This window comes from Pleurodeles waltl, chromosome 4_1 (assembly GCF_031143425.1).
Source record: "Pleurodeles waltl isolate 20211129_DDA chromosome 4_1, aPleWal1.hap1.20221129, whole genome shotgun sequence".
NCBI classification, from domain to species: domain Eukaryota; kingdom Metazoa; phylum Chordata; class Amphibia; order Caudata; family Salamandridae; genus Pleurodeles; species Pleurodeles waltl.
Genome location: NC_090442.1, coordinates 191,244,441 through 191,270,952, shown reverse-complemented (window position 1 = coordinate 191,270,952; position 26,512 = coordinate 191,244,441). Strand labels below are relative to the sequence as shown.

Here is a 26,512-nt window from a genome sequence, read left to right as displayed (position 1 = left end):
TCATCTGCAAAAGCAATTGCGCTTGAGGCACTATCAACTCATGGATTCCAGATGTCAAGACTTTGTGAGAAATTTCAACATTTATAACAACTCCTTTGACCGCCGAGTCAGTATTGCATTCCCCCGAATCTCTTCTACCAAGATATTCACAATGACTATTCCACATTTTTGAACTCGAAGTGTTGAAGCACGTCATACTTTTCTACTTTGCCTAATGTGCTATGATTAACTTCAAACACTAAAAGATTAGTGATCATTAGCCAAGGGTAGCACAAACACTACAGTGTCATTTAATTGTAAACTACTCCTTTGGTGGAGAAAACTCTGTTGAAGGAAACAATCTCCCAAATAATCATACTCCAACCTAGTAGAGTATCTAAAAAAAAAAAAAAAAAAAAGGGCTGCATGGAGTCTGCCAAAACTTGATCACCTTATATACTTCTCAGACTTCAAAGTCAAGAAATCCAGTATCTACAAAGCTGAAGGCTTAAAGTTCTCTGCAGCTCACCTGATCGCCTCCAAACCTCTGGGTGGGAAAAATAACCTAAAATGGAGATCAGATAGAGGCATTGCAGGATTACGGTTGATGTCAAATAGAACTTATACTGGGGAGCCACACAGAATGTCTTTATTGTTCAGTTATGGTACCAAGCAACCAGATAGCAGTATATATGCACTGCATGTGAACCTAAAATAGGGTCATGCTGCAAAAGAAGCTACTCCCTGACCATCCAACGCAGGCAACAAAAAATCATAAAAAACATTTACCAGACCTGCAGGTCTAGTGACCTGAATAATCGGCTAGACCAAACTAATGTTCTTGAACCATAAATTGGTCTCAAACTGTGTACTTACGTATGCCTACTCCCCCCCCTCCCGGGGTACAGTCCATCAACCAGGACTAGCCAGCCACCTCTATACAAGGCTTTTTTTTTTTTTTTCCCCTCAGTCCGACTCTAGGTGTAACCCATCCCTTTGAAGTCAGCCTTGAGGCTTTGGCACCATGTGTTTCTTGGCCTTCCTCTTTTCCTTTTGTGATCAGAGGCACACATTTTATTTCATCAGCTGCTTATTTCTTCACATAGGAGAACACCTTGAAATATGAGAGTTTAGGATGAGTGCTGCACAAAAAACGGTTCTGTTTGATGTAATGGACTCTTTGCTCCTAGTATAATAAGACTCCTGCCCAAAATAGGGTACACATGACCCCTGACTTGCCTAAAATAGGGCCTTGCACTCTGTTACTCCTGAAGGCGTTGAATGATAGACTGCTCCAAGCCATCGGACTCTACAATAGAGGCAGTCTTCGGCCCGGATGGCTGGGGTGTCAACGTGGACCTTGGATCAGACCGTCGTTGACACCAATGGCCTACGCATAGAAGTGTTGTTTGGTTCTTAAAGTGCCCTAGGTGCCAACGGTATCTTTGGCCCCGATGGTGGGTTCAAAGCAGAGGCTGGCTTTAGTGACTAGGCCTCTGGAGTGCCCTTGGACTTGACGGGGTAGCACCCGAGTACAGGGCAGTATTGGTTCCAAGGGTTTTGGTTGGCACTGACTGGTGCCAGGAGGCAGTGGGGCCAAGGCATTATGGAAGAACTCAAAGCCTGACCCCAACTCGTACCAGTGCTCTGCCTAGACTCTTGGCCTCTTGGAGACCTGAGGTGTGTCTTTACTTCGGATGTACTCTTGCTCTATGCCAAGGTCTTCACTCGGGGTCTGAAGACATGGAGACACTAGGAGCTTGCTGGTCTTTGTGCTTAAAATCAGAGCAGGAGAAAAAGATGGCCTCTGGGCTAGGTGACAGTTGGTAGAGCAGAATGCTCAAAGGGCCAGCCTCTGCACTTTCCTTGACAGTGGGGTAGGGCTGCTCCCCGCAGATGTCGAGGTGTTATTGGAAGCCTGACTCTGCATCCTATGGTGCTCCCACCATCAGCCCTGCTGATATCGAAGAGTTTTTTTCAAACAGATTGTCAGGCAGGCCTCACATATAGAGTCCTTATAGTTGGGAGACAGGCAAAGGTTACACTCCTGGTGGTAGTCAGTCCTGGGGAACTTTGCATGATACCAAGGCCAGTTTTGAAAGAGCGTTTTTTCCATTACCATATGTACATTCACCACCAGAAGGTGAGCTAACATCGAAGACGAGGGGGTACAAGGCCCAGCAGTGAGGAAATCACTGCTATTCAATCTCCAGAAGATGTAGATTGGAGGAAAGGGAACAAAAGTAATTTCCAGATATCGGAGTCTAAGAGTCTACCCAATGGATCCGAAAGGAAGCGTAGAAAAACGTGTCTCAGAACCCCGCAGCACAGGTCTGAACCCGATGGTGGAAAAAAACTATCTAACATGGAGTCAGTGATCATGTGCATTGCCAGCTAAAGAAGGAGCCACTATATACCTTGTGACTTAAGACTTCTTAGATACTCCTGCCATCTAGTGTTGGGTCCTGATGTGTGCAAGTTGTTTTTCTGCGAATACGTTTCTCGAGTCACAAGACAAAGTGACTCCTCTCAGTGATCGTGTGCATGGGCATCAACTCCATTGTTAGATTGTTTTCCCGTAGTGGGGTGAGAATGGAGTGTGAGAGTGATAGTAAAGAGATGTCCATGCATATGTGATTGACTAGGACACTGCAACAGTCACAGGTGTCCGGGGTGAGGGCGGGCTCATGTGAATCTACAGCACTACATGCCACTAACAGATACTTACAGGGTAAGTAACATAATTCATTCAGTGACAAGTGTGGCTGTAGATACACATGCTGCGCATAGACGGTTAAGTAGTGCACTCGAAAAAGTGATGGCTAACCTCTGGGTGTTGGTCGCTTAATTTTTTTTTACATAACCCTGCCTGTCCTACATTAGCTTGTGGCATGTAAAGACATCCGCACAATAGTGTTTAGTGAAAGTGTGTTGAGTGGACCATGTAGATGCTTTCAGATTTAAACTATTGTATATTGCCTAGAAAGGCCAGCAAAGCACATATTTTACGAGTAGCTTTTGAGTAACAAGTCTGAATGTTTTTAACTATCCATCTTGAGATGCATGATTTCAATATAGGTTGCCCTTTTAGGGGGGTAGAGGGTGGGGGGAGGTGGACAAATAGTTGTTTGGTTTTGGGAAACTCTATAGTTCTGTAAATATGATACATCAATGACCGTTTAACATCTAATGTGTGTAGGGCCCTTTCTGCAATTGAATTAGGTTGTGGAAAGAAGTAGTTTAACTGACTGATTCAGGTGGAAAGCTGAAACAACTTTTGGAAGAATTTGGGATTAGTACGAAGGATTACTCTGCCCTTATGTAGTTTGAAGAAAGATTCTTCTAAAGTTAGTGCCTGGAGTTCACGGACACATCTAAGTGAAGAGACTGCTACTAGGAAGGCTACTTTCCACGAAAAAAAACTGCAAAGAGCAGTTATAATGAAGGTTCAAATGGTGGAGTACAATATTGAGATTCCGACCTGGTTCAGGAAGTACCCTGGTGGAATGAATGCCTTAATTATGGGTACTTTAAATAAAGATAAATGTTGTCTATTTTGTAAGTAAGCAGCTACTGCTGGTAAATGTAGTCGTACTGAGGTATACGGGAGACCACAAGTTTTCAAATGCAGTAAATAACCAACAATATTTTGCACTGTTGCATTGAGAGGATCAATATTTTTACTATAGCATTGGAAAACAAATAATTTCCATTTAGCTGCATAGCATGCACTTCCTGTAGGTTTAGGAGCTTCCTTGAGAATGGACATACATTCTTGCTCAAGACTGAGGTAAATGAACTCCGACTTCAGGAGCCAGATCACAAGGTTGAGTCCCTTTGGATTTGGGTGCCTGATTTCTCCATGGTTCTGAGTGAGAAGATCCGGGTTGAGCGGGAAGCTTCTCGTGGGGGCACTACTGAGAGTTTGAGTAATGTGGTGAACCCTGGTTGTCGAGCCCAAGTTGGAGCTACTAGAATGAGGGTGAGGGACATCTGCCTGAGCTTCTGAACCACAAATAAAAGCATAAGCAAATATCCCTGACCAGTTCATCCATACATCATTGCTCTTGGATTGAGGGTGTAGGAGTCTGCAGGAGAACATTGGGCATTTTCACTGCTTGCGTTTGCAAATAAATCTATGTGTGTGAAAATATTTGAGGAGGATTTAAGGGTTGAATTCCCATTAATGGACTTGTTGCTGTCGCCTGCTGAGGTCGGCAAGAATGTTGTCTATGCCTAGAAGGTGTTCCACTAATAGGTGAATGTAGTGATGTATTACCAAACACCAGATCATTTGAGATAGGCGTGATAAGTGTACACCCCCTGTTTTTATAGATAAAACATGGCTGTTGTGTTGTCCATCTGGACTGATACAATCTTGCCAGTTAGGTGGATTGGAAAGGCCTTCAATGCCAGATGAATTGCTTGAAGCTCCAGGTAGTTGATGTGTAGCGTTTGTTGTTTGGAGTTCCAAAGCCCCTTAACTTGTGAGGTTTTGGAGATGAGCACCCCATCCTGTGAGGGATGTGTCTGCTGTAAGAATGATCTGGGGAACAGTGTCAATAAACAGCCATCCCTTTGATAGGTTTTGTCTATTCCACCACTGCAGAGAGTGATGAGTGCGGCTGTCCACCAATACTAGATCTTGTTAGTGACCCAGAGACAGACCATTGGCTCGCCAGACATCCCTGCAGTGGATGCCTGTGTAGTCTCACACATAGCACTATTGGAATGCAAGATGCCATCATTCCTAAGAGTTGTTGTACTGTTCTAATTGTTATACGTTGATTGGGATGTATCTGTTTTAGTTAACGTTTTGATGTTTTGAATTCTGACTGAATTCTAGTAAGCTAGTCCTAGATGTGTGTTGAAGATAGCTCCCAAATATGGTTATACTTGTGAGGGTTGTAGATGTGACTTCTGTGCATTGATTGTGAAACCCAATTGATGAAGAAAGTTAAGAGTGGCTTGTGTGTGTTGATGGCATAATGTTAACATATTGGCTTTGATAAGCCAGTCGTCGAGATATGGGAACCCATGAATAGTCTCTCTATGTAGATGTGCTGCAACTTCTGCCATAACCTTGGTGAAACACCAGGAACAATAATAACTCAGAATGGAAGCACCTTGAACTGGTAATGTTTTCCTTGTATTATGAACCTGAGATATTTGTGGTGTGTTGGGAGAGTGAGGGATGTGAAAGTAAGCATCTTTTAGGCCTAGTGCAGACATAAAATCTCCTTGTTGTGGCAGATGGAGCACATCTTGTAGGGTTACCGTATGAAACTTTTCCGAAAGGATGTATTGATTGAGGGGAATGAGATCTAGAATAGGCTGAAGAAAGACGTCTTTTTTGGAAAGAGGATATACAGTTAAAAGATTCCTGTCCTCTGTTGTTGAAGAGGAACAGGTTCTATAGCTCCTTTGTGAAGAAGAGCTGGTACTTCCTGCTTTAACAGTTCCAGATGTTCTTTGGAAAGTGTTTGTTTCCCTGATGGTATACTTGGAGGTGTTTTGATGAGTTCCTGGCAATTACCATGATGGGTAATGTCCAACACCCATCGATCTGTTATATTTTTCCAAGCTGGAAAAGACTTCCCCTGACAGCTGTTAAATGATCGAAGGAATTGAAAGGGAGTCATTGTTTGGAGGTGGAGGGAGTGGCATGAGTGGAGGCACCTTTCCCTCGCCCTTTGGAGTTTTTTTCCTCTGTATGAACCTATGAAAAAAAAAAAAAAAACATCAAAGGGGAGGTTTGATATTGGTGTTTGTAAGAGGAGGTAGTGAAATCGGGTGGAGTTGTTTAATGGCCATGTCTGTATGAGGGTCACCGAAAGGAGCCACGGGTATTTGGAGTTTCAAGTACCCCCAAAGATTTGGCAAGTTGTGGACCAAACAGATGTTTTTTAATATTGTCTGCTGCACTTCTGGCTAAAAGCCAGATGTGCGTATCCAGTCATGTCTGCTTAATAAAATGCTTGTATTCACACTCCTGGCTGCTGGGCCTGCTGCATCAAGGGCACATTTAATAGAATTATTGGAGATTAATTTACTCTCCTGAACAATATGCTGCCCTTTTTTCTTATACTCCTTGTGGAAGTGTTATAATAATTCCTCCGTTTGATCCCAATGGGCTCTGTCAGATCTCACCAGTAACCCTTCAGTATTTGCTATGCGCCAGTGGAGAGCTTCCACAGTTGCTACTCTGTTACCAGACGAGTCAATTACTCTGAACTCTATCCGGAGGAAGGGCATCGGATGTTGCCTGCGAGTTCACCCTTTTACGCGCATTAGATACTACTAATGAGTCTGGAGGAAGCTGGCCCTTAATATACTGAGTGTCTGAAGATGCAGCCTTATATTTTCTATCTACATGTGTAGTAGTAATAATATGTGCCCTTACTTTTAAGAACTCCCCAGCATGTCTTGTCATCTCTTTTAATATAGGCAAATACTGGCACGCTCTGGTAGTGGAATTTAGTGTCTCAAATAGAAAATCCCAGGCTATTAATTCCTGAAATTATGTTGTATTGTGCATTAGTGGAGAAGGCTTAGCTGGATAAAGGTCTGGCTCGTTATCCTCAGAGATCAATGTCATAGATGCCCAATGGATCTATGGCTGTTTGATGTGTACTGTCATCCTCTCCTTGATTCCCCTGTAAACGAATGTGGGGAGCCTTGAGGTGTAGCCTGACCTATATCAACAAATGTATGAGGTGGTGAAGTAGGTGCTGGTGGTGGTGGTGAGAGAGGTAGAGGTGATCGAGGAGATGGTGGTAGTGAAGAAGGCAACGGTGGAAGAACAGGACTAGTAGCAATGTTCTTTTTCGTAGGAGCTGGTATTTTGATGGCCTCTTCAAAATATATTTGGCACTTAGATGGGGTAGGTGTCCGGAGCACTGCTTTTGCCAGAATACATCCCGTAGAAGGTTGAATATGAATGTTCTTCTGTTTTGGGTTGATTCTTTCAGCCATAGTTTCTAATATTGGTTCCAGTTACGAGATGGTATGTTTCAGAACTTAGGATGGCTTGTGTTCCAGTGCCAAGGTGATCAGAGCCAAAGTAATAGCGGTGGAAATGCTCAGAGCCAAAGAGGAAGGTGGTTGTATCAGCGCAGAGACTATTCAGTTCGAAATAGCAGTGGTATACTTTAGCTTGGCTTTTGGAGCCGAGGACAGAGCATCTTTAGCAGATGGTCGGTGCCTACCATGGCCAGACGGCAATAGTGGCCTGGAAGCTGAATTTTTGGTTGCAACAGTCTTTTTGTAGGTTGAACAGGTTCACCCAGTACTCACTGTGCGTTGTCTCGAAGAAAGACTTTGGATCTGCACACTGAGTTGTAATTCCGAATCAGGCTCACAGTTGAAAATAGAAAGCACCTCTGCTAAGGCCTCGGGCAGTTCTTCCTTCTGTTCAAGTGTCATGGAGACCGACAATGTTGGGAGTCTCGAGGACTTTTTGCTGCATCTCTTTTCAAGGCGCTCTACAATCCTGCAGCATATTTTTTCTATTGGAACAATCTACAGACTTCACCGTTCTCCTTGTTGAGGTTGGGGAACAAGCACAGGTTACAGACCTGGTGGAGGTCGGTATGAGGGTACTTTGCATGGCAGTGAGGACAAAATCGGAACACAGAACGTTCCTTTAGCAGCTCATTGTAGTTCGAGACCGACAAGATGAGAAAAGAAGGACCGGAAGGTCACTAGTGAAGCACACTGAATTGACGAGTGGCTGTTTTCTTTATTATCAATGGGCGAGATAGGGAAAGCGATAGAGAACAATACCAACGGGAATCTAGGTGTAGATTTATTAAACAGAGCCAGAGGAGGTAGTTTCGAGCCAGAGCACCGAAGAACACGTCCGAGCCTGATGGCGGAAAGAAAACAATGTAACAATAGAGTTGATTCCCATGCGCACTATCACCAAGTATGTCTCTACAACCTCACATGCCATCAAAACAAATATTTTCAACCCAAAGTTACAGGGGCGTTATAGTTAGGTTCCCATTTTACACACACAAAATCATAGAAATTCAGCAGTTAGTTACACACTTCTCAAGTAACTATAACTCGTACCCTAAGGTAACTATAACTCGTGCCCAGCCATGCAGTTTTCTTATCAATAATTTTACAACAAATGTTTTTGAGATATTATCAATGATGTTATATAACATGTTATGAGTGTTGTAATGTGGGGTAATTCGTAGTGCATGGCAAGGGCAAAAGTTATAGTTAGCTTATAGCACACGTCCCACTGTAGGTCCGGGGTGGGGGCGGCGGGACTAGGTGGTAATACCTGGAGGCATGCAGGAGCGGCAATGAGGGAAAAAGCAAGGAGAAAACAGTGAAAACGAGAAAAAGCAAGGAAAGAGCATACAAAAAACAGGGGGAAAACAAGGAGAAGGCACACAAAAAAGGGGAAAATGCAAGGAGAAGGTAGTGAAAATGGGGGAAAAGCAAGGAGAAGGCACACAAGACAAATGGGAAAAGAAAGGAGAAGGCACGCAAAACCATGGAGGAGCAAGAAGAAAGCAGTTAGAGCAAGAGAAAAGCAAGAAGGCACACAATAAATGGGGGGAAAAAAGCAAGGAGAAAGTAGTGAAAACAAGGGAAAGGCAAGGAGAGGGCACACAAACACGAAAAAGTAATGAGAAAGCAGTGAAAACTAGGGAAAGCAAAGAGAAGGCACTCAAAACAGGCAGAAAAAACAAAGATTCTCATGCTGTGCATATATCGCCATCTAGTGTTGGGCTCTGTACAACGGCTACAGGTCTCCAGGGAGGAGGGAGGGCGCATGTGAATCTGCAGCACTACATGCCTCAAACAGATGTACATTGGGTAAGTGACATTTTCAGTTCGATGGCATGTGTAGCTGCAGATACACATGCTGTGCATCAACTGAAAAGCAGTCCCTCTCCCAAGTAAGCGGTGGTTAGCATGTAGGAGTTGAAGTAGTTTGAAATAGTGGTTTAAGCACTGTTTGACCAACCAACATTTGCTTGTTGTCGAGGTAAGACATCCACACAGTAGTGTGGACCATGTAGATGCTTTATATATGTCTGCCATTGGTATATTTCCAAAGAATGTCATTGAAGCTCCTTTCTTTCTAGGTGAGTGTGCTTTAGGAGTTACAAATATTTGCCTTTTAGCATTAAGAGAGCAAGTTTGAATACACTTTACTATCCATCTAGCCAATCCTTGTTTGGAAATGGGATTACCTTTATGAGGCTGTTGGAAAGCCACACAAAGTTGAGCTTTCCTAAAGTCTTTTGTTCTGTGTATGTAATACATAAGAGCTCTTTTAATATCAAGAGAGTGGAGAGCTCTTTCAGCAACTGAATCTGGCTGTGGAAAGAAGACTGGCAATTCCACTGACTGATTAATGTGAAATGGTGAAACCACTTTGGGTCCAAATTTTGGATTTGTCCTAAGTACTATTTTGTGTTTGTGTACTTGGAAGAAGGGTTCTTCCAAAGTGAATGCTTGAATTTCACTTAGTCTTCTTAGGGAAGTAATTGCTACTAGGAAAGCAACCTTCCATGAGAGAAACTGAAGAGGCAAGAATGAATGGGTTCAAAAGGTGGGCCCATAAGTCTTGTGAGGACAATGTTAAGACTCCATGAAGGAGCTGGTGGAACTGTAGGTGGAATAACTCTTAAGACCTTCCATAAAAGCTTTTATGACAGGAATTCTAAACAGAGAGGTGTGTTGTCTGTTTTGGAGGTAGGCTGATATTGCTGTTAAATTAATTTTAATAGATGTATATGCAAGATTTGCTTTCTGTAATTGAAGCAAATAACATACTGGCTGGTTCTAGGTTTACGTGCTGGTTTTAGAGTGTCCATACATTCTGCTGGAAACTGTAGATATCCAAATTCTATGACGTCAGGAGCCAAATCGCTAGGTTGAGCTTACTGGGATTGGGATGTCTGATCTGACCCTTGTTTTGAGTTAATAGGTCTGGTCTTTTGGGGAGCTTGTGATGTGGTACTACCGACAGATCCAATACTGTTGTGTACCAATGTTGACGTGCCCACGTGGGAGCTATGAGTACCATAGTGAGGGAAGTGTGACAGATATTGTTGACCAGAAACTGAATTAATGGAAAAGGGGGGAAAGCGCAAGCAAATATGCCTGACCAATTGATCCATAGAGCATTGCCCTTGGATTGAGGGTGTGGGCATCTGGACGCCAAGTTTTGGCATTTTGCGTTTTCACTTGTTGCGAAAAGGTCCAAGTTTGGTGTTCCCTCACATGTGAAAGTAATATTGAATTACTTGTGGGTGAATCTCCCATTCGTGTATTTGTTGCTGCGTCCTGCTAAGGAGGTCCGCTAGCTGGTTGCGTATCCCGCTAGCAGGTGAATGTGATTGTGAATTGCCCATTTCCAAATTGTTTGTGCTAGAAGTGACAATTGAGGTAAATGTGTCCCCCCCCCACTCCTGTTTTTGCAGATAATACATTGTTGTCATGTTGTCTGTCCTTATTAAGACTGTTTTGTGTATAATCTGTGGTTGGAATGCTTTGATGACTAAGAACACTCCCAGCAATTCCAAGTGGTTGGTGTGGTAAGTTTGCTGGATTGAGTCCCATTCTCCCGGTATTGTAAGATTTTTGAGATGCGCTCCCAACCTGCCATTGATTCATCTGTGGCGATTAGAGTCTGTGGCACAGGGTCCTGAAATGGCCACCCTTTTGATAAGTTGGTGTGATTCCACCATTGCAGAGATTCCTAAGTTTGGCGGTGCAACAACATGACCCTGTGCCTGAGACCATTGTTGCGAGATAAACTGTTGCATTGCTATGCATGATGCCATCGTTCCCAAAAGCTTCATGACAAACCTTACAGTGCAAGTTTGATTGACCTGCAAATGGGATAGCAGCGTGTGAAACGCTTGGATTTGTAGTAGATTTGGGTAGGCTAATGCTGACTGAGTGATCAGAATTGCTCCTAGATAAGGTTGAATTTGTGCTGGCTGAAGGTGAGATTTCTGGTAATCGATTGTGAACCCTAATTTGGGCAGGGTCTTTGACAGTTTCACATGGTGCTGGCTTTTATTATCCAGTCTAGATAAGGGAAGACATCTATGTGCAATCTTGTGAGGTATGCCGCAACTACTGCTAGACATTTTGTGAATACCCTTGGCGCTGTTGTTACTCTAAAGAGTAGTACCTTGAATTGATAGTGCTTGCCGGCTATCACAAACCTTAAATACTTGAGGTGTGCTGGATGTATAGGAATGTGGAAGTAGGCATCTTTTAGGTCTAATGCTATCATGTAATCTTGTTTTTGTAATAGGAGAATGACCTCCTGTAAAGTAACCATGTGGAAATATTCTGACAGGAAATATTGATTTAGAGGTCTGAGATCGAGAATTAGTCTGAGAGTGCCATACTTTTTTGGTATGAGGAAGTATAGAGAATATACTCCTGTCCCTTGCTGACTGAAGGGAACCATTTCTGTTGCACCTTTGAGTAGAAGAGATTCTACCTCTTGTTTTAACAGAACAGTGTGTTCGAGAGAAAGCCTGTGTGAATGGGGAGGAATGTTTGGTGGAGTGAAGATAAGTTCTAGGCAATAAACACTGCGGATAATTGACAATACCCATTGATCTGTTGTAATTTGTTGTCAGTGAGTATGGAAATATTGCAGGCTTCCTCTTACAGGGAATGTATACTGTTTGGGGGTGTAGGGAAAGTCACTGCTTTGATGAGGTGGAGGCACCTCTTGCGGCAGGGGATTTACCTCTGGATCTGAAATTGTGTCCTCTATAAGAGCCCCTGAAAGATCCCTCTGTATGTGCTATTTCAAAGTAAGGAATAGCATGCACAGAGTCCAAGGGTTCCCCTTAGAGGTAAGATAGTGGCAAAAAGAGATAATACTAATGCTCTATTTTGTGGTAGTGTGGTCGAGCAGTAGGCTTATCCAAGGAGTAGTGTTAAGCATTTGTTGTACATACACATAGACAATAAATGAGGTACACACACTCAGACAAATCCAGCCAATAGGTTTTTGTATAGAAAAATTTCTTTTCTTAGTTTATTTTAAGAACCACAGGTTCAAATTCTACATGTGATATCTCATTCGAAAGGTATTGCAGATAAGTACTTTAGGAACTTCAAATCATCAAAATTGCATGTATACTTTTCAAGTTATTCACAAATAGCTGTTTTAAAAGTGGACACTTAGTGCAATTTTCACAGTTCCTAGGGGAGGTAAGTATTTGTTAGGTTAACCAGGTAAGTAAGACACTTACAGGGCTTAGTTCTTGGTCCAAGGTAGCCCACCGTTGGGGGTTCAGAGCAACCCCAAAGTCACCACACCAGCAGCTCAGGGCCGGTCAGGTGCAGAGTTCAAAGTGGTGCCCAAAACACATAGGCTAGAATGGAGAGAAGGGGGTGCCCCGGTTCCGGTCTGCTTGCAGGTAAGTACCCGCGTCTTCGGAGGGCAGACCAGGGGGGTTTTGTAGGGCACCGGGGGGGACACAAGCCCACACAGAAATTTCACCCTCAGCGGCGCGGGGGCGGCCGGGTGCAGTGTAGAAACAAGCGTCGGGTTCGTAATGGAAGTCAATGGGAGATCTCGGGATCTCTTCAGCGCTGCAGGCAGGCAAGGGGGGGGTTCCTCGGGGAAACCTCCACTTGGGCAAGGGAGAGGGACTCCTGGGGGTCACTTCTCCAGTGAAAGTCCGGTCCTTCAGGTCCTGGGGGCTGCGGGTGCAGGGTCTCTCCCAGGTGTCGGGATTTTGGATTCAAAGAGTCGCGGTCAGGGGAAGCCTCGGGATTCCCTCTGCAGGCGGCGCTGTGGGGGCTCAGGGGGGACAGGTTTTGGTACTCACAGTATCAGAGTAGTCCTGGGGTCCCTCCTGAGGTGTCGGATCTCCACCAGCCGAGTCGGGGTCGCCGGGTGCAGTGTTGCAAGTCTCACGCTTCTTGCGGGGAGCTTGCAGGGTTCTTTAAAGCTGCTGGAAACAAAGTTGCAGCTTTTCTTGGAGCAGGTCCGCTGTCCTCTGGAGTTTCTTGTCTTTTCGAAGCAGGGGCAGTCCTCAGAGGATGTCGAGGTCGCTGGTCCCTTTGGAAGGCGTCGCTGGAGCAGGATCTTTGGAAGGCAGGAGACAGGCCGGTGAGTTTCTGGAGCCAAGGCAGTTGTCGTCTTCTGGTCTTCCGCTGCAGGGGTTTTCAGCTGGGCAGTCCTTCTTCTTGTAGTTGCAGGAATCTGATTTTCTAGGGTTCAGGGTAGCCCTTAAATACTAAATTTAAGGGCGTGTTTAGGTCTGGGGGGTTAGTAGCCAATGGCTACTAGCCCTGAGGGTGGGTACAACCTCTTTGTGCCTCCTCCCAAGGGGAGGGGGTCACAATCCTAACCCTATTGGGGGAATCCTCCATCTGCAAGATGGAGGATTTCTAAAAGTTAGAGTCACTTCAGCTCAGGACACCTTAGGGGCTGTCCTGACTGGCCAGTGACTCCTCCTTGTTTTTCTCATTATTTTCTCCGGCCTTGCCGCCAAAAGTGGGGCCTGGCCGGAGGGGGCGGGCAACTCCACTAGCTGGAGTGTCCTGCTGGGTTGGCACAAAGGAGGTGAGCCTTTGAGGCTCACCGCCAGGTGTGACTATTCCTGCCTGGGGGAGGTGTTAGCATCTCCACCCAGTGCAGGCTTTGTTACTGGCCTCAGAGTGACAAAGGCACTCTCCCCATGGGGCCAGCAACATGTCTCGGTTTGTGGCAGGCTGCTAAAACTAGTCAGCCTACACAGATAGTCGGTTAAGTTTCAGGGGGCACCTCTAAGGTGCCCTCTGGGGTGTATTTTACAATAAAATGTACACTGGCATCAGTGTGCATTTATTGTGCTGAGAAGTTTGATACCAAACTTCCCAGTTTTCAGTGTAGCCATTATGGTGCTGTGGAGTTCGTGTTTGACAAACTCCCAGACCATATACTCTTATGGCTACCCTGCACTTACAATGTCTAAGGTTTTGTTTAGACACTGTAGGGGTACCATGCTCATGCACTGGTACCCTCACCTATGGTATAGTGCACCCTGCCTTAGGGCTGTAAGGCCTGCTAGAGGGGTGTCTTACCTATACTGCATAGGCAGTGAGAGGCTGGCATGGCACCCTGAGGGGAGTGCCATGTCGACTGACTCGTTTTGTCCTCACTAGCACACACAAGCTGGCAAGCAGGGTGTCTGTGCTGAGTGAGAGGTCTCCAGGGTGGCATAAGACATGCTGCAGCCCTTAGAGACCTTCCTTGGCATCAGGGCCCTTGGTACTAGAAGTACCAGTTACAAGGGACTTATCTGGATGCCAGGGTCTGCCAATTGTGGATACAAAAGTACAGGTTAGGGAAAGAACACTGGTGCTGGGGCCTGGTTAGCAGGCCTCAGCACACTTTCAATTGTAAACATAGCATCAGCAAAGGCAAAAAGTCAGGGGGCAACCATGCCAAGGAGGCATTTCCTTACAAGGAAGTATAGAGAATATACTCCTGTCCCTTGCTGACTGAAGGGAACCATTTCTGTTGCACCTTTGAGTAGAAGAGATTCTACCTCTTGTTTTAACAGAACAGTGTGTTCGAGAGAAAGCCTGTGTGAATGGGGAGGAATGTTTGGTGGAGTGAAGATAAGTTCTAGGCAATAAACACTGCGGATAATTGACAATACCCATTGATCTGTTGTAATTTGTTGTCAGTGAGTATGGAAATATTGCAGGCTTCCTCTTACAGGGAATGTATACTGTTTGGGGGTGTAGGGAAAGTCACTGCTTTGATGAGGTGGAGGCACCTCTTGCGGCAGGGGATTTACCTCTGGATCTGAAATTGTGTCCTCTATAAGAGCCCCTGAAAGATCCCCTGGGATAATATTGTTGTCCCTGTTTTTGTTGGGACGTAGAGGCCTCTGAAGTTTGTGGCTTAAAACCTCCTTTAAACTGAGGTTTGCGAAATGAGGCCCAAAAAGGTGTTGTATAAAGGGATCCCGTGGCCTTTGCTGTCTCAGAGTCCTTTTTTAATTTATCAATGGTTGTGTCCACCTCCGGTCCAAAGAGTTGCTGCTTATTAAAAAAGATGTTAAGGACCGCTTTTTGTATTTCAAACTTAAAGCCTGAGTACCTCAACCAAGCATGTCTTCAAATTGTGATGCTAGTGTTCATTCCCCTAGCTGCCGTCTCAGCTGAGTCTAGTGGTGATTGGATCTGATTATTGGCGATGGTTTGTCTCTCTTCCACTACCTGCTGTGCCCTTTTCCGATGTTCCTTTGGGAGGTATTGCATCTCATCCCAATGTGCCCTGTCATACCTAGCTAAAAGGGCTTGGAAGTTAGCAATGCATCACTGATTTGCAGCCCGAGTTGCTACCCTTATGCCTGCTGCATCGAATTTGCGGCTCTCTTTGTCAGGGAGAGGAGCATCCCCTGTGGACTGGCTATTTGCCCGTTTTCTGGCTGCACTGACTACAATGGAATCTAGCAGTAACTGCTGTGAAATGAAAACTAGATCAGTTGGTGCCGATTTATATTTTTGAACTATTCTAGGTGTTAACACCCTAGCCTTGACTGGTTCTTTAAAAATGTAATCTGCATGTTTAAGCATACCAGGTAGCATTGGAAAACATTGGTTGTGAGTTGGGTACATATAAAATCCTCTCCTAATGGCTCAGAGTGCATCTGCACACCATGATAGGCGGCTGCTCTGGAAATGACCTGATTATAGGCTGTGGTATCCTCAGGTGGAGACGGTCTTGTAGGTCATTGTTCCATGGATCCATGTTATAAATATTATCACTCATATAGTCCTCCATGAGAAGAAGCATGAGATTGTGTGGGTGAAGTTGGTGGAGTATGAGGTGGTGTAAGATGAGACAAATGTGGTGGAGAAAGCTGAACAGTCTATGGCTTTTCCTTTTGTTTAAATATTTTCGCCGATGAAAGGCCACATCCAAACTCTCCTGGAATGCTAATTTCCTCTTCGTAATAGGAGGAGGAGAGTCAATAATCTTTCTAGTCTCTTTCTGGATTTAAATCCTCCTTAGTTTTTGGTCCATGACCTCAAGAATGGATCTAATGTCTGTCTCATCTCCCTCCTGTTTCTGAAGATGAAACCTGTTTTCTGCCTCCTAATGAATGCTCCGAAAGCTTGGTGGCAGTATGCTTCCTACGGGCCGAAAAAGTGGTCTCAGCAGTAAGGGAAAGTGTTTTCGGCTCCTAAGATGGGCTTCGTTGTTTCAGCTCCAAAGAGGAGCGTGGATGTTTCAGCTCTGATGTGTTACGAAGCCGACTTGGTTCTGAAGTGGAAGCCTCCATCTTTCGACTCTACGCCGAAACAGGCGTGACAGTCTGTTGTTGGGAGTGAGTCTTGGCCTTTTTTGGCACCAAACCTGAGGGTCGGTCAAAGATTTGCTGTTTTCAGGTTGAACCATGGCTGGCAAGCAGTGGTATACCAAAGGCCTTCTGTGATTTTTTTAAGTTTTCTGGGAAGAGGCTGGTGTACTCACGTACTGCGCTGCACGGCGTACCTGGCTGTTCTCATCTGAATCTCGGTCGAAGTCTCGAATGGAGACTGCAGTCAAGTGCCTGTTCCTCACCAAATATGTCAGGCATTTGCTCTGTGGACTTTGACACCATCTCCAACCGCCTTGCTCTTCGATCTCGTAAGGTCTTCTTCGATCTAAAAGACAGATGCCTCGCAGGTCTCTTCTTGGTGGTCTGGAGAAAGTCAGAGGATGCACACTGAATGTAGGGGAAGTTGGCGGGGCACTGAGGACAGAATCAAAATGGAGTCCGATCCATGAGCCTATGACTCAGTAGGCCTGAGAAGGACGTGAGCGCCCAAAAGGGCGTTTAATCGAACCAGAGGCTACAATCGGATCGAGTGTAGTCAGAAACCGCGTTTGAAAATTATACCAACGTTAAGAAAAAGGAAAGATAAGTTCAGATAGTACCGAACCGAAAGTACCAAGCGGGAAGGAACACGTCGGAACCCGATGGAAAGAAAACAATTGGAGTCGATGCCCATGCGCACTATCACTGAGAGGAGGAGTCACTCGATCCTGTGACTCGAAAAAAGCTTCTTCAAAGAAAGCCAACTCGTAACACTCTGAGCACAACACTAGATGGCGATATATGCACAGCATGTGAATCTGCATCTACACATGCCATCGAATACACACCACCCCCCCCACCACCACCGAGCCCTCCCCCAGATCGCCCTGAAACTTTCCAGACAGCAGCTGAAATGTCTAGGCCACTACTTTTGAAAACTTCATGAAGATTCCTCAAACCGCGCCAAAGTTATTAGCAAAACAAAAAACCCTTTGTTTATTGGAATTGGGTCCTAACAATAACTACATACTGGCGACCACCAGTAGGTAATATATAAATACATAACTTCACACACATTTATTTTACGTCTTATTATCTCAGCAACAAGACATCCATTTGTGGATCCACCTTTGTCATACAAGCTGAACAATTATTTAGAGATCCAAAACTAATGATGCAAAATTACATGGACAAATAAAGAAAAATAAAGATATTAGATCATTCTGGACCAAGCGCACCCAGGAACCAGACGTTATCCAATCAAGGATGGGAAGGACAATCTCATGCACACTTATTTCTCACTCTACTGCACTCCAGCAGATAAATAACAGCAGGTACATGATTGCCAAGTTCAAGTGAAGTGCCTTCCAATGTTTAGCCACAACACCAAAACACTTCCCATATAGCCCAGTAGTACTAGAAGTGGGGTGGGATATTGGGGGAGGGCCGCCCAGCTGGCAAGCCCAGACCTTCAGCTACTTGGGGATTCGGATTGATCATGTCGCAGCTGACCTGCTGGACGGCAGTGTCATAAGGGCAGTCCCAGCCCACTGGAATCAGATACCATTATGACAGACGCTCAGGCTTTCGGTGGCTCGCCAAATTGCCCTGTTCAATAGGCGAACCCTACTAGGGAAGCTCGTTTGGCAGACAGGTCACTGCTTTGTTGCTCTAGCTAAATTGAAATTGCCTACAGACAGGGGGCTTAGAGTCACAAGTTGTGAATGTTATTTGGTGGTGCAGCGGGTGAGTCGCTGGTTAGTGGAGAGCAGCAGGAAGACCCCACTTCTGAGACACCTCACTGGTGGCTTGAACAGGTACTACAGTTATTACACCCTTCACAACCTACAACCCTGTTTCTACTCCCATGCCAATACCTTTGGGGGGGGGAAGTGGGGAGCAGGTGAGCTCACCACTGTTTTTGTAGGAGCCTACACTCAGTCTCTACCCTTCGCTATGCACCTGCTCTCACACTGCTTGGGGCCTGCCACATGTCAGGAGGTCATTCACGCTCTTGGACCTGCGACAATGGCAATCCACAGATATAATCACAATTGGGGACCTCTTCTATGATGGCACACTGGGGTTATTTTTTGAGCAAGTAGAAGAGAGCACTGTATGTGACATATCAGGTACTGACCCAGGCACTGCACACAGGGCGTAACATCACTAAATGGGAGCCTGCCAAACATAAGGCGATGCAAGACATCCATTTAATGGGAACTGCCTGCAAACTCATTAGCTGGCTTACGAAGACCATAGGCAGACAAACATACTCAGGGGCCCCCTTACTGCATGCAATCAAGGTAGGAGGAAGCACTAGAGGTACCCACTGCACATAAGCAAAGGGAGCCAATACTAGCCTATCCCAGCTAAGGTGTGTATAAATGTCCAAATCAAGTGAATCCAGTTCTTTTTCTTCATCTGGCTTATCTGTCCGAGCCAAAGTCAACTATTTCTTCCTTGGTGCAGGAGGCCTGTGCCTTTGCTGCCAGGCACAGAGTGCTGACTTTCTGCATGTTGTGGGCCTGCTCGTCCCCGTCACAGTACTTGGTGGCCATTACTACAAAGCTGGCCCAGACCACTGGCTCGGCCACTTTGCACTGCTTGAAGGCATGTTCAATGGGGTACTATGCACGTGCAACCAAGGATAAGGCAAGAGTAAACTTATTCTACTTGGCCTTCCTACTGGCAAAGCGCATCGTTACCAGACATTATTTCTACTCGCCCCCCCCCCCTCTTCCCAGTCTCCATGCCCACCCCCCAACCCTTGTGGAGGCTTGACGAGGGACGCTCACAGTTTGGGCCAGTGCCGAAATCTGTTATTCAGGCTGAGATTAGTGCAGGGTCTGCTCAAGTATCCCATTTCACAGAGCTGGGACAAGCGGTTTTCACCTTCCACTCAGTGGCTGCACGTGTCACACCCTCCCTCCTGGGGAATCTGCTGTGCCAGTTGCTGCTTTTATAAGCTCCCCTGCCTGGTAAACATGGTAATAACAGCTTGAAAACATCTGTGTTACCTTCTGCTTCTAAATAGGAAGCAAATACATTCAGACCCTGATTGTTTTTTACAGCTCGGCCAACCTATGCTTTTTGCACACACCTGCAAGCCTCTTAGAACCTGATCTGGGCTCCTAAACCAAAAGGTGAGCCACATTTCTCATGCCAGGGACAATGGACATCTATCTCCTCCATCCAGCTACATGCCATCTCTAATAAGGACTGACTGACAAGATAGTTGTGGTTTTCAATTGTTTGTTTCCCTCTCCTTTGTATCTAACCTTTCTCAACCACCTGTTATTCCTTTCTCCTTATGTACACGTGCCTCTTTAAATTGCGGCTATACAAGTGATGTATATGGGAAATATATAGCACTGACAAGATGCACTACTGTCTATATAATTTATTTTTTAAAATAAAATCAATAACTTTTTTTTTTTTTTTTAACACCACCAAATAGGCCACACATTGCCCACACCTTTCCAAACAAATAATAACAAATCATAAAAATATAATGCTTGTGAGTGCTCCCTCTCGTTCATTCACATCTTACTACCCTCAGAAGAGAAGCAAATGCTATCACAGCACTGTTTTAGTCAATCACTCATTACACCAAAAATCTTCCCACGCAGGACCCACAGTAACTCAACCTCCTTTTAACCACTCATTTCATGTGATGACACTTGCCCCTTAGTCTAGCAATGCACTTCAAAACCTAGTCAGGGTTATGAAGGGCTATATGAAAACAATAACAATAATGACCACTAATTAAAATATTTGTATTAATTTCTTTATTAACAATAACCACTGTACTTCAGTCTAGTAAATGCAATAGCCACTTTGCAACCATTAGCAGACAGAGGCTTAAGCCAGGCTTGAATAAGCCAGGCTGCCTGAACTGCATCCAAGTGTTCTCACATTTTGTGATAAATAACTCAATGCAAACGTACCTGCATAACTAATCCATTCATCAGTTTTTGGTACTGGGTGCCATCTTTCACTATTTTAGCCAGCCGTTGTTTAGCTTCATTCAATAAATCCTAGGAGTGAAACATTGTGGAAAAAAAAAAAAAAAAAAAATGAACAAACAAACATCTGGTTTCTTTTTTAGTCATGTCCCTTTTGCACTCAGATGAAACATGTCTTTGCAATTAACTGAGAAAAACAATGTAGCTTGTAAACAATCTATAAACACACAAACCTCAGGTCTAGGACAAAAGAAATTAGTTACTTGAAACTTCAGTTCTCCAACAAAGGTATTTTTTATATATTCATATAATTTAATCATACCCTTCACATTAAAATAGCAGTATACAGTGTTAAAATGGAAATAGGCCTGAAACAACCTTATCTATTTAGTAGCACAACCACATCATTGTAAAGAACAGAAACTTCAGTAATGAGGTGGAAGCTTAATCTTTTCTACTACCCTTAGGAGGCTACCATTACTCAGATTTCTACCACACCCAGTGTATGAAGGAGTTCCAGAGCTCTGCCCTGATTTTACCTTTCTGATCTGCCCTGGATTTGAACAAGCCCTATCTTCAGCACAGAAGTACTGTTTTTTAAAAGTTATCATCTGTCTTTTCATGCCCAGGGAGATCTTTATCAGACAGCCAACTGTCATGACTGACCATGAGAAGAAATCTATTTTTAAACCTTGTTCATCTTGTGGACACAAGAACATTTACACTGATGACCCTCGTTCTCAGTGTATTCATTGCCATTACCTAAAACATAAGGCATCAAGATGTGATGTATGCAAGACTTGTACTCCTAAGACTCTTATGGACAAAGAAAGGAGGGTGGCATTAGTACACTCCTAAGACTCTTAGACACAAAGAAAGGAGTGTGGCATTATTATACTCCTAAGACTCTCAGGGACAATAAAGGAGGGTGGCATTAGTATACTCCTAAGACTCTTAGACACAAAGAAAGGAGTGTGACATTATTTCTGAGGTCTAAAGAGACTTTCCCCACGTCAAAGGGGGTGCCCATTCTTCAGGGGAAGATTCTGGGAAAAGTGCTACTCCAAGGACTTGCATCAAGTTTCCTGAACTTAACTTATATTGAGTACTTCCAGCCACCTCCTCACTTGACAAACAAGAAAACAATATATATTTATCCTCTAAGGAAACCTCACCACAGACTATACACCTGCAGCATGGCAAGATGTTGTACCTTGTTTCTGTGAATGACTCCCTTAAAAGAACTGTTGTTCCAATACAATCACTAAGAACGAAATTCTAACTTGGAGTTAGTGGTAGCTGCCAGGTCTTGTCTTGGATAAACTTTAAAATTTCAAGAGGATGCTTCCGTACATTGCCCATAATCAACTAGATATCTGTGATTTGGAAGAAAATTACTTTTTGTATTTTTTTTTTTTTTTTTCAGTTGCCTAAATTATCACAACCACAAATGTAAGTAGTTTTCCTGAAAGAGTAAATGATCAAATATTATCTTGCTATTTGAAAGTGCATCTAAACTCTCCCAATTATAAAGGGTATGGGAGCATGGTGATGGCACAAACTGCTGAGGATTACACAATGTGGTCATATATGAATGCTAAGATTATAACCCAGGTCTGTCAGATGTAATCCATATTAATGACCAACTGGACTCTTCTTACTAATGCTGTCCCTTTTCTACACACGCACATCATTTCAGTTTCTCTGTGATCCACGATTCTGAAATCCAGAGCTCATGAAGGCTCTGAAAGCTCTGGGTTTGAAAATGTAAGGACAGCATTACAGTGGGCTGCATGGTATTCAGATTCATCAATACTCTGATCTCTGTCTATCTGGCAACAAAGAGCTCCCTGTATTGCACAACCTGGCATCCAGAAATGCGAAATAGGCTCTTTGGTGTACTCTTCAAAATAGACTTGAGCTGATTGTGGAAGGGCTTTCTCACCTGTCTGTAATTTCTTACATGAGTTAAAGGTCCATGTTCTTCATAAACACCTTCAAACCTACTCTCAAAATGTCCATTTTTTTATGTCTAGAACATTATTAGCTTTTGACTTCTGGGGACCCCCATCGAATCACTACTGGAAGCCAGGCACCTATCCCAGCCTAAGCAATTTCTACGACTTGAACCTCAAAATAATACACAAAAATGCAGAAACGAGTATAGATCTAGCAAATATAGACATTTTAATCAGGTTAGAGCTTTTCAAAACGTGATTTTAAAAGATCAAGCAATATGCTAGACTCTTTTTTTTGTACTTAATACATGCTATTTTTTTGTAAATGTAGACCAGTACTTAAATTGAGGGTGCCAACTGCCCATACCGGATTCTGTTTCCTGCATTTGCACTGCTACCACAAATGATGCTAACTTAATTTTTAGCCTCCAACTTCAAAATACTTCCCATCAACAGAGCGTTTTTCAACAAAATGTATATAATTACTTTTTACATATATTTACCTTATTAACCATCTATTATTTAATTTTGTAAGCAATCGAGGACCCCCTCAGGAAGCTTCGCAGACACAAAGGGTCCAAGGACCATTGGTTAAGAACCACTCTCTAGAAGACCCACCTCAAGAGACCTCAGAGTAGAGTGTAACAAATGTTCCTATTCAATCTGTTTCAACAATATGCAGAGAAGTGCTTTCCGCTAGGAAGACTAGCCATAACCGAAGTATCACAACTGAATTTTTAGGCTTTTTTTCGTTTTTGTTCATTTGTTTTCTAAGCACTGCACTCTGTACTTCTCTAAAGCACTGGATCTGCAGGCACACATTCTGAAAAGAAAACAAGCATTGGCAAAGCCAACAGATCTCTCCTGTACAAGAGCTATTGGCTTTGCCAATATGTTTTAGCAATATTGTATATCAGCTTGGCAGCTATTCTGCATGGCTAAAAGTTAGTGTCGTAAAGGAAAGTGATGTGGAGTGTCAAAGTAGAATGTCGTGCAGTAAAGTGAGGTGTTACAAATAGAGCGGCACTGAGTGCTTTGAGTGATGTAGACTATTGTGAAGTGGAGTGTCAGTGTTGAATGCCGTGGAGGGAGTAGTGTTCGAGAAGAAGGGTGCAGAGCAGAATAGAGTGTTGTAGAGTGGAGTTGTGCAGAGTACAGTACAGTGTTGCAGAGGGAAGTGGCATTGAGCTGTGGTTCTCAACCTTTTTACTTCTGTTGACCCCCACTTTAACATTACTGGGCCCCAGGTCCCCCCCAAGGAATTACTGGAATCCCGGGCCTCCTTCACCCCCACTGAGTCATTACTGGAAGCTGGGGATCCAGGCCTAAACACTGTATGATTTGAACCAGAAAATAATACACAAAAAATACTGAAACAAGCATTCTATTAAACACATACACATTTTATTCAATGTACAAGAAATTCAAATACAAACATTTTTTTTTTAAATGTAACTAACAGGAATGTTGGAGCACTTCTAAATTCAACTGAAGCCACACATTGTGCACTGCTCCCACAAATGAATCCGAGTATATAATTTAATTTTTAGCCTCCAATATCTAATACTTTGACATCTACAGAACGTTTTGAAATTTTCAATTGTACATTTGGCCACTTTATTAATCTGTTAATATTAGTTAATGTTCTAAGTAATCATGTACCCCCTGAAGAGGCTTTGCGGACCCCCCAGGCATCCCACGACCACAGGTTGGGAAGCACTGGCATAGAGTGTCAAAGTGAAGTGGCAGAGTGGAGTGACAGAGTGGAGTACTAGAGTGGAGTAGAGTAGTGTGTTGTAGAATAGAGTGGAGTGAAGGTGTATGGAGTGGAAGAAAGCGAGCTGCGTAGAATGACAGAGTGGAGCAGAGGGTTGGAGTAGAGTGTCAGAGTGTAATGGAGCAGAGCGTTGTGGAGTAGAGTAGTCTAGAGTGAAGTGGCGTAAAGTACAGTGGTGCAGAGTAGATTGGCAGAGAGTGCAGTGGCTTAAAGTGCACTGGTTTTGAATAAAGTGTTGCAGAGTACAGTAGCGTAGAGTACAGTGGCTTAGAGTGATGCAGAGTAGAGTGGCGCAGTGTAGAGTCCAGTGGCATACTGTGCAATGGTGTAGAATGGAGTGACACAGGGTGGCACAGAGTGCAGTGGCACAGAGTAGACGGTTTCAAAGTAGAGTGAAGTGGTGCAGGGTAAATTGAAGTGGTGCAGGGTAAATTGAAGTGGTGCAGAACAGAGTCACAGTGGTGCAGCGCAGTCACAGTGGCGCAGAGTAGAGAAGAGTGGTGTAGAGTGAAGTGGACAGAGTGCATTAGTGTAGATATGAGTGGTGCAGAGTAGAGTGCAGTGGCATAGACAGTGGTGCAGAATAGCGCAGTTCTGTGGCAGAGTGTGCAGTCTTGCTGAGTAGAGTGTCAGTGCAGTGGTGTAGAGTGCATTAGCGTATAATGCAGTGGTGCAGAACAGAGTGCAGTGATACAGAGTGCAATGGTGTAGAGTGGCATAGAGTGCATTGGTTTTGAGTGATGTGGTGTAGATTACACTGGGTAGAGTGCAGTGGTTTAGAGTACTGTGGCATAGAGTGGTACAGCATAAAGTAAAGAGGTGCAGAGTGCAGTGGTGTACAGTACTTTTTTTTTTTTTTAGAGCAGCGTGAAGTGGGGTAGAAAAAAAGTGTTATGTAATGCAGGTTAGTGGCATAGAGTGGAGTGGTGCAAAGTAGAGTGGAATGGAATGGCCTAGACTGGAGTGGTGTAGGGTGCGTAGGAAGAGAATGCAGTGGTGTAAAGTAGAGTGCATTGGCATAAAGTAGAGTGGTACTGAGGTGGAGAGTGAAGTGGCAGAGTGCAGCGGCGTAGAGTGCAGTGGTGCACAGTAGATTAAAGTGGCGTAGAGTGGTGTCGAGGTATAAAATGCAGTGTCAGAGTGCAGTGGTGTAGAGTGGTAGAGTGCAGTTTTGCGGAGCAGAGTGATGTAGAGTGCAGCATGCACTGGCGTAGAGCAGGGTTCTGCAAAGTCGGTCCTGGAGAGCCAGGTCCATGCCAGATTTTTAGCATTTCCACATTTAGAAAAATGTAGATTTCTGAAACATTTTTATTCTAAATGTGGATATGCTAACAATCTGGCATGGACCCGGCTCTCCAGGACCGACTTTGCAGAACCCTGGCGTGGAGAGCAGTAGCACAAAGTAAATTACAGTGCTTTGGCGTAGGCTGCAGTGGCACAAAGTGGGGCAGTGCAGGGTAGAGTGCAACGGCACAGAGTTGAATGATGCACAACAGAGTGGTGTGTAGTGGAGTAAAGTGCATTAGCACAGAGAAGAGTGGTGTTGTGTGGACTCCAGTGGCGTACAGTGCAGTCAATCAAACAACTGGCATTTGCAAAGCATGGCTTATCACCCAGGGGGTATTCAGGCACTGAGGGCTGATGCTGTGAGCTGATGGCCTTTCATCCAAGCGCCAGGTCTTGAGTTTCTTCCAGAAGTCGAGAATGGTGTGTGCAGTTCTCAGGTGCAGGGGGAGGTCGCAGAGGCCTTGGCGGTGAGGTAGGAGAAGGAACGCCCACTGTAGCGGTGGACACATGGGAGTGTGCGAGGGAGGTTGATCAGAGTTCTCTGGCAGGTTGATTGGAGGAGAGCCAGTGGTTCATGTGTGTGGGTCCGATGTTGTGAAGGGCTTTGTACGCTAGTTTCAGAACCTTGAACTTGCATCTTTTGTGCACGGGCAGCCAGTGGAGGCTTCTGAGGTGAGGGTTGATGTAGGTCCGTTTGGGGAGGTCTAGGATGAGTCTTGCTATGGAGTTCTGTTTAGCTTGAACAAGACTGAGGAGTTGGGAGGTGACTCCGATGTAAAGGGCGTTTCCATAGTCTAGTCTGCAGATGACGAGGGCTTGGGTTACTATTTTTCTGGCATGAAAGTGGATCCATCTGAAAATCTTAAGCAGCATGCGGAGGATGAGGAAGCAAGGGGAGGCAACCGTGTTTATCTGTCACTTGAGGGTGAGTTTGCGGTCGATGATGATGCAGAGGTTACAGGGGTGGTCTGCTGGGACTGGGGTTTGCCTGAATATGGTGGGCCACCAGGTGTCTTCCCGGGGGAGGGGGGTCCGGCTGGGTGGGGGGGGGTGTTGTCTCCAAAAACGATCACTTCTGTCATGTCCATGTTCAGTTTCAAGCAGGTGGATCTCATCCACTCAGCAATGTTGGACATGGCACTGGCTCTGGGGGAGGCGAGAGAGAGCTGAGTTGCGTGTCAAAAGCGTATGAGCTGATGCTGAGTGCGTACGATGTCGGCAAGTGGCGTC

The 26,512-nt window shown here is 44.6% G+C and overlaps 1 protein-coding gene across 1 annotated transcript in view; it reads right to left on the bottom strand.

The window, feature by feature from the left end:
* Positions 1-26,512, bottom strand: part of ATP6V1E1 (ATPase H+ transporting V1 subunit E1) — a 138,090-nt gene that overhangs the window by 59,195 nt on the left and 52,383 nt on the right. The window contains exon 5 of the mRNA XM_069228058.1: positions 20,243-20,332. Within this exon, the coding sequence (XP_069084159.1) occupies positions 20,243-20,332 (90 nt within the window). The remainder of the gene's footprint in view (positions 1-20,242; positions 20,333-26,512) is intronic.